The sequence below is a fragment of the Palaemon carinicauda genome, chromosome 29 (genome assembly GCF_036898095.1).
Source record: "Palaemon carinicauda isolate YSFRI2023 chromosome 29, ASM3689809v2, whole genome shotgun sequence".
NCBI lineage: Eukaryota > Metazoa > Arthropoda > Malacostraca > Decapoda > Palaemonidae > Palaemon > Palaemon carinicauda.
In genome coordinates this window covers 74,798,544-74,807,749 of record NC_090753.1, presented here as the reverse complement: position 1 = coordinate 74,807,749, position 9,206 = coordinate 74,798,544, and the positions used below count along the sequence as shown (strand labels likewise).

Below are 9,206 nucleotides of genomic sequence, written 5' to 3'. Positions count from 1 at the left end.
AGACGATTGGACGACCCTATGACCAGTTGAGTAATGCCTAAAGTGAACATCGTGAGGCACACTGACTGCAATAACGGTCACGCCGATTGACCTGGTTTAAAGGCCGCTCATGAATAGCAGAGGCAATGGATAGTGACATTGCTCTATCAAGCAGGACAATGCCCTTGAGACTGATCATATATACATATGATCAGCGCAAAAACCTCTCTCCAACCAAGCTAGGACCAAGGAGGGCCAGGCAATGGCTGCTGATAACTCAGCAGGTAGACCTATAGGTTTACCAAAACGCCCCATCCTTAGCTCACAACGATAGTGGGGCTGCAGCGACCAAAGGAACTAACAAGTTTGAAAGGGACTCGAACCCCAGTCTGGCGATCACCAGGCAAGGACGCTACCACCAGGCCACCACAGGGAAAGCGGGCCATAAGTCTGGGAACCTAAAAGAAGGGAAGAAAACGTGGCTGAATCGCCGCATCATGAGGTACTCTCTACCTTCCTATGTGTTCCCCAGACCATACAATAAAACCCTTTTAAAGGTATGGCGTAATTGCTCTAATTCCCATTAGGAATTTGCGCATCTCGGTGTGTTTAAAACAAAAACAAAATGTTACAACGGCCGTAATATAAAAAAAATAAATAAAAAATGTCATATTTGAAAATGGAAAAAGAAAAAATCAGCTAATTTTTTTTTTTTTAACTTTGATTGATTTGAGGTTTTCTGGCACCCTTGACTAACACCGGAAGTTATATATCTTTTTTCCTTGTTGCATGCAGAAAAAAAAGAAAAAAAAGACAATGCCAGTCACAAAGAGGACTCGATAATCAGAACGTCGATAGTAGATCAATAATCACAATAAGTAGAACACCCACTCTCTCTCTCTCTCTCTCTCTCTCTCTCTCTCTCTCTCTCTCTCTCTCTCTTCCTTTTGCAAAACGTTAAAATTATAGACAATAATACCGTCTTCATTTTCTTTTGTTAAACAATAACATTACAGTTAGTCTCTCTCTCTCTCTCTCTCTCTCTCTCTCTCTCTCTCTCTCTCTCTCTCTCTTCCTTTTGCTAAACGTTAAAATCATAGAGACAATATTACTTTCTCCATTTTCTTTTGTTAAACAATAACCTTCCAGTCTCTCTCTCTCTCTCTCTCTCTCTCTCTCTCTCTCTCTCTCTCTTCCTTTTGTAAAACGTTAAAATCAGAGACAATATTACTTTCTCCATTTTCTTTTGTTAAACAATAACATTCCAGATAGAGTCTCTCTCTCTCTCTCTCTCTCTCTCTCTCTCTCTCTCTTTAGGCATTTAAGATTAATGTTTCAATCACCTTACAAGTTAAAACCCACCCAGCCCTACCCACCACAGCAGACCAACTACAAGATACTTGTTTACGACATTTAACAAATAAACAATATATTTATGATTATGCTAAATTCCCCAATCAGTTTTCTTCACTAGGAATGTATGTGTGTGCGTATGTACGTAAGTCTATGCGTGAAACAACATAACACACTTCAATCAACATCTCATTCACATAAAAACAGCCTATATGAAATGACTCCCGGAAGGTTCCTTTATCCGCCAACAGATGGCACTTGGGTGTCAATCCCGAGGCGATCAAATATGAAGGATTAATAAGAGTTTTATTGGCTTCTACACCTTTGTCCAGTCACTTTTTTTTTCTTTTATTACTGTATAAGTCGATAGCTGTTACCAAGGAAGCTTTGTAGCTGTCGTTACTGACAGCATTAAATCGATGTTCTTATTAATATGGCTTCTTTGTCGTTAAATTAAACAACGAAGTGCCGTTGTATAGAGATCAAATTGTTGTGTTTAAAATCCTGTAATATCAAAAGATAAGTCGGTACACAAAGCCAGAGACGTAAGGTGAAAGATTCTTGGATTCGTTAAATCGCTCACAACAAACCAACCTAGTATGGGTGGGCATGACTAGTACAGCTTTACTGATCATGGCGATACACAAACCCTCTCACAACGTTAAGGTATCCCAATATATATATATATATATATATATATATATATCCAAATTATAACTCATTCCTCCATACATTGCAAGATTTGTTCACTGAAATTCAAACCCAATGACAGATGAAAGCACATAAAATGTGAACAGGAGGCCTGACGGGTTTAACAGTTAGCCCCTCAACCCCGCCCACATCAACCCCCCCCCCCCTTTATGTATGAAGGTCCAAGGTTGAACCAGGTCGGCCTAATTCTAATCAGAGCCAAACTAATAGGAAGGTCTCTTTCTTCTCCATGATTAACTCTAATTCAATCTGTACATTATACGAGTAATGTCTTTCATTTACCAACGAATCTCTCTCTCTCTCTCTCTCTCTCTCTCTCTCTCTCTCTCTCTCTCTCTCTATTCCCTTGTTGAAAGTTAAAATTATAGAGACAATATTACTTTCTCCATTTTCTTTTGTTAAACAATAACATTCCATATAGAGTCAGTCTCTCTCTCTCTCTCTCTCTCTCTCTCTCTCTTCCTTTTGGTAAACGTTAAAATTATACAGACAATATTACTTCCTCCAATTTCTTTTGTTAAACAACATTCCAGATACAGTCTCTCTCTCTCTCTCTCTCTCTCTCTCTCTCTCTCTCTCTCTCTCGGAAACATTAATATATATATATATATATATATAGGCTATATATATATAGGCTATATATATATATATATATGTGTATATATATATATATATATATATATGTATATATATATATATATATATATGTATATATATATATATATATATATAACTTTCATTTTACAATTCAAAACTTGTGGCGGACTGTTAGTAACCTCCTTGCCTCATGATCGCCAGACTGGGGTTCGAGTCCCGTTCAAACTCTTTAGTTCCTTTGGTCGCTGCAACCTCACCATCCTTGTGAGCTAAGGATGGGGGTTTTGGGGAGTGTATAAGTCTATCTGCTGAGTCATCAGCACTCATTTCCTGGCACTCCTTGGTCCTAGCTTGAGTGGAGAGGGGGGGGCTTGGGCGCTGATCATTTGTATATATGGTCAGTCTCTAGGGCATTGTCCTGCTTGATAGGGGAATGTCACTGGCCTTGGATCAGCCATTCATGTCCGGCCTTTAAAGGCTTTAAACCTTTAAGTTTCAATCAATTAACCTTGAATAAGGCTAACTTTCGTTAATTTTCAAAAAAATTCTGCTGACTCATCATACAATACCCATAATTAGTAATTATTCCAACTTATTTAGACTTCATTCTTAATCAATAGCTATTTCCATTTTGAATTCTAGTTTGGGATTTCAATTTTGAAATCCTAAAATTAATATTCGCTTATAAACAAATTTACAATTAGTATCTAATTAGATGTAAATAATAAAATTAATTCTTAAATTAACTAAATTTCAAAATTCCTTCGTAAACAAAATTAAATAGAGGTTGATTTAATCCTTATTTAATATATTTTCTCAAATAATCTCAATTGTAATTTAAATTATAACCATTCAATTTTGGAATCCATTATAAAAAATTGGAATGTTCCTCAAAGGGATTCCAACTGGAATCCATGAAATCCTATTCAATCTCCGATTCATAATTAAAATCCATTCCAATGTCATTAGGAACTCCCCTTTCCTTTAATTCCATTCAATCTCCTGTTTAAAAACAAATGCAACAGAAAATGGATGGAGAGTTTGAAAGAAACAAATATACAACCCGGGAAATACAAGAAAAATTAGAGGGGCACTCAGTAGAGCGCAGACCTCCGCCGCGGCAGCTTATTTCTCGACCTTGACATGTATTAATTGGCGTTGATTTTCATACACTCAAATATGAACAAAGTTTGAATTCTCTGTGACATCGAAGTCCAAACTTATGGCTGATTACGTGAATTGAACATTTAGCTTGACCGTGACCACGACCTTTGACCTTGACCTTCTAAAACTTGATAAATTCCAGCTTTTTACATAACAGTTAATCCCTGCAAGTTTCATTACTCTATGACTAAAATTGTGGCCAGGAAGCTGTTCACTAACACACACACACACACACAAACACAAACAAGGGGGAAAACATAACCTCTGTCCAACTTCGTTGGTGGATGTAACTATTATTTATCTCAAAAGGAAAACAAGAGAAAGGAATTTATAACCGGAATAAAAATAAAAAGTTTTTCCCTAAATATTAGGATTAAATCTAGGAGGAAAATAGCAATTATATCTAAAGAAAAACTAAATAAATTATTTTATCACCTAAATAAAAAAAAATTTTCCAATAAATATAAGGATAAAAACTGGATAAAAATTGTAATTAAAAGTATTTAAAAAAGTGATATTCACACAACTATAAATAAAAGTAATAAAAGAAAAGGACGCTTTACAATTTGAAAAATATAACGAAAAAAAAGCATTGTTGACGATCACAATGGAAAAAAAAATTATAACCTAAAAAATGAATTAAAACAAATGACCATCTCTCACCTGAGAACAATAATCCTATTAGCCTTTATAATATAACAAAAAGAGACATTTAACACGAAATATATAATAATACTTTTTTTACGGAGGAAAAAAAGAGCGGTTTAACACAAAATGACATACGAGGAGAAAAAGAGGCTTTTTAACCCAGAGAACAAAAGAGCCATTTATCCCATTGATCAAGAGCCTCTTTGGAAGCAAACTGGCACAGGAGACTTTTAAAGCCTTCCACTTCTAATACAAGCATTCGAAACGCAGTGAATGTTTCGAAGTGAAGAGCTACTTAGATGAAAGCAAAGACTACACGACCTCAAGTCTCCTTCAAGTTCCGCTACCCAATCACTTGCCCCTTTCAGCTCTCTCTCTCTCTCTCTCTCACACACACACACACACACACACAGATGATCTCTCTCTCTCTCATATAGTTAACTTTCTCACTCACACAGTTGATTATCTCTCATTCAGTTGACTTTCACTTACACAGTTGATCTCTCTCTCTCTCTCTCTCTCTCTCTCTCTCTCATACAGTTGACACTATCTCACTCACACAGTTTTTTCTCTCTCTCAAATACAGTTAACTTTCTCACTCACACAGTTGATTATCTCTCATACAGTTGACTTTCACTTACACAGATGATTATCTCTCTCTCTCTCTCTCTCTCTCTCTCTCTCTCTCTCTCTCATATACAGTTAATTTTCTCACTCACACAGTTGATTATCTCTCATACAGTTGACTTTCACTCACACAGTTGATTATCTCTCTCTCTCTCTCTCTCTCTCTCTCTCTCTCTCTCACAGATGATCTCTCTCTCTCATATACAGTTAACTTTCTCACTCACACAGTTGATTATCTCTCATACAGTTGACTTCCACTTACACAGATGATTCTCTCTCTCTCTCTCTCTCTCTCTCTCTCTCTCTCTCTCTCTTCAGCTGCGACAAAGGCCTCCTAAAGATGGAGTCCAATATACATTGCCTGAGGGCTTTTGGCTCCAACCGCCTCCTTGAAGCAATGCATTCTGAAAGCAAGGTTTACAAGGGCTGACACAAGTGAAAGAGGGGGGGGGGAGGGGGAGGGGGAGAGGGAGAGGGAGAGGGAGGTGGCAGGCAAAGTGGAGAGGGGTAAATGAAGAAGAAGAGGAATGCTGGAGGGAAGAAATGAGAGAGGAAGAGAAGGCAAGCACAGAAAGGGGAGAAAATAGGAAAAAGGAAGAAAGGGGAAAGGGATGAGAGCTGTTAAAAAGAGAAAAGTAAAAAAAAAGAGAAAGGCTGAGGAGTTAGGGGAAGGAAGAGGGAGGGGAGGGGTAGGGAAAGGGGAAGGGGGGGGAGGGAGGGGGAAGGGAGGGGAAGGCAAGAGATAGGGGAGAAAGGAAGTTATTAAACCTACATCGATATTGCAGTTCTCAAATGGTAAGTTCTACTATTGTAGCTGATATAACATTTGACTCTCTCTCTCTCTCTCTCTCTCTCTCTCTCTCTCTCTCTCAAGAAACACACATTCGCGTCTAGACACCCATTATCAAAGGGCGCGTGCACGCACGCGCAAATCGGCAAACTTATAAACAAAGACGCATCGAGTACCGGCAATAAGGCGTGACTCACGAACAAATATGTCACGATCGATGGAACTCTCTCTCTCTCTCTCTCTCTCTCTCTCTCTCTCTGCCTTCCAAGCAAGACCTACTTCTTTCCATTTACTCGGACTAGTGAGAGAGAGAGAGAGAGAGAGAGAGAGAGAGAGAGAGATTAATACAAAACAATTTAACACCGACAGAAGAGATAAACATGTTGAGAAGAAAAAGGAAAGGACAGATGATTATGAAAGAAGAAAGAAAGGAGGAAAGAAATAAGATAACACGAAGAAGGTGGATGAGAAAGAAGAAAGACAAAAGATAAAAAAATGAATGCAAAGAAAGAGGGAGATGCAGAAGGAGAGGAAGAAGAGGGAAGACAAATGAGAAGGCAATGAAATGGAAGAAATGAGAGGAAAAGAAGAAAGGGAAAGAGTTCTTGGAAGACAATGAAAAAGGAATAGGAAAGGCAGGATGACAGAGAAGAAACATGGGAAAGGAGAGACGAAATGGAACAGAAGAGAAGAAAATTGGGAGGTGAAAAGAAAAGAAAGGAAGATGAGACAGGTGGAAGGAAGAAAAGCTCGAAAGACACGTAATGAGAGAGAGAGAGAGAGAGAGAGAGAGAGAGAGAGATAGAGAGAGAGAGAGAGAGAGAGCGCTAGGGCACGTGGTCTCAATACCTCAATTCGAAGGTTGCCAATCTCTCTCTCTCTCTCTCTCTCTCTCTCTCTCTCTCTCTCTCGACGTCTTTATATCGACAGAACGTGAGCGCATGTGAATTACCAAATACATTAATAATCAATAATGATATATCCATACATATATATATATACATATACATACATATATATATATATATATATATGCATATATATACCGGTATATATATATATATATAGATATATATATATGCATATATATATATATATATATATAAAATATATATATATGTGTGTGTGTATATAACCACAACGCAATTTGCTATACTCAAGTGATATCCATTAGCAGCCGAGTCCATTAGTAGGTAGTATGCAAGGATGAAAACACGGTCCCTGCAAACGCCATCCAATATCCTCTAAAAGATACTATTCAATTCCAGCAGTGACCCACTATAGCTGACAGACAATCAGGTACTCAATCCACGGATGTGGTCAAAGAAGACCAAAACCATTGTCCCCTCTTCAGAGATACCAACTCCCTAACCATTACCCCCCACTTGGAGGCCGAAAGGGGGGGCAAATAGAAGTGAAGTAACCTAAAGGAAGTTGGAGAGATGAGTAAGAAGTAAAGAAAAGGATGAAAATTAAAAGGCAAAAAGGTAATAAACTGCATAGCTCCTTCATTTCAATCTATAGTGTGACACGCAAAGCTCACTGTAAGTGGTAACTAGCACACAGGGGTGTAATTTAAATGCGCTGTAGAAGGGTAAAGGGCAGAACAAAATATGATTTAAAATACATAAGCACACATACACGATATATATATATATATATATATATAGTATACCCAAGCCGTCAAAAATGGTCTAAATATTTAGATAGATGATGAATACAAACGAACAAACAATTTCAACCCTTGCAACCCCTCCCCCCTTTCCAGCATAAAACTCGTGTACCTCTCGTGGTACCACCCCTCATCAGGGTACGACTACTCCCTCTTTCATGAACGTGACAAGATATAGATCTCTCTCTCTCTCTCTCTCTCTCTCTCTCTCTCTCTCTCAATACACAACAAAAATTTCCATTTGCGATTTCTGAACCACCAAACTCCAGTGTCCCCTGAAAGTGTACCTCTATGGGTAGCCCTCTCACCAGGGTAGGACTACTCCTCTCTCTTATGAAGATGACTAGAAATAAATAGATTCTCTCTCTCTCTCTCTCTCCATACACAACAAAAATTTCCATTTGCAAATTCTGAACCGCCAAACTCCAGTGTCCCCTGAAAGGGACCCACTCTGATCACACGGTTAAAACGAGATTACCACCAACATCAAACCAAATTTCTTTTTAATCCAGCTCCATGATAAGCTGCAGAAAAAGTTTCTTTTTTTAATATCAAAGTCAACGCTTCCTTTGAGAGAGAGAGAGAGAGAGAGAGAGAGAGAGAGAGAGAGAGAGAGAGCATTACGATCCCCTTCAACCCTGGCTATCCAATCTCAGGTTTAATCAGACCATGTAAAACCTTTTCCCAAAGACTCATAGAAGAAACAGATCGAGTCTTCAAGAACCAGCTCTCTCTCTCTCTCTCTCTCTCTCTCTCTCTCTCTCCACAAGAGTATTCCTGTCACAACGTCAAAAGCAGCGTAATTACTTTCTCTTTATAAGTTGGTCGGGATCCAGTTTAGCCCAGTCATTATATTATATTATATATATATATATATATATATATATCATTCCTTCCCGAGTCGAGATACCTTAACGTGGTGAAAAAGTTTGCATATCACCATGATCAGCAAAGCTGTACAAGACAGGGTTACCCATACCTGGTTGGTTTGCTTGGAGCGATCCGAAGACAATCTCCCACCATCACCAATCTACACTGGCCAGCGTGGTGATGAAAACTGGCCAAACCTCAGACATGAATTGACATATCTGAAGCCTTTGTCCTGCATTGGGCTAGAATAACAATACTTCCATTTTGACTTTATCACTCAACCAATCAACCAGAATTTCGATGTATGAGCACAAAGCCAATACGATGTCCGAAAAGCCAGTACGATGTCCGCAAACATTGCCAATACGATGTGCACAAAGCCAATACGATATCCGCATTGTCAATACGATACACGCATTGCCAATGCGATGTGCGCAAAGCCAATGCGATGTGTTCAAAGTCAATACGATGTGCGCAAAGCCAATGCGATGTGTTCAAAGTCAATACGATGTGCGCAAAGCTAACAAGATGTCCGCATTGCCAATATGATGTGCTCAAAGCCAATACGACGTCCGTAAAGCCAATACGACGTCCGCAAAGCCAATACGATGTCTGTAAAGCCAATACGACGTCCGCAAAGCCAATACGACGTCCGCAAAGCCAATACGATGTCTATAAAGCCAATACGACGTTTGCAAAGCCAATACGACGTCCGCAAAGCCAATACGATGTCCGCAAAGCCAATGCGATGTGTTCAAAGTCATATACGATGTGCGCAAAGCCAATACGATGTGC

At 38.8% G+C, this 9,206-nt stretch overlaps 1 protein-coding gene across 1 annotated transcript in view; it reads right to left on the bottom strand.

Annotated features, from left to right (window-relative positions):
• LOC137622664 (serine/arginine repetitive matrix protein 5-like) overlaps positions 1 to 8,809 on the bottom strand; it is a 63,709-nt gene extending 54,900 nt beyond the window's left edge. The window contains exon 1 of the mRNA XM_068353263.1: positions 8,669 to 8,809. Within this exon, the coding sequence (XP_068209364.1) occupies positions 8,669 to 8,809 (141 nt within the window). The remainder of the gene's footprint in view (positions 1 to 8,668) is intronic.
• Positions 8,810 to 9,206: the final 397 nt, after the last annotated feature.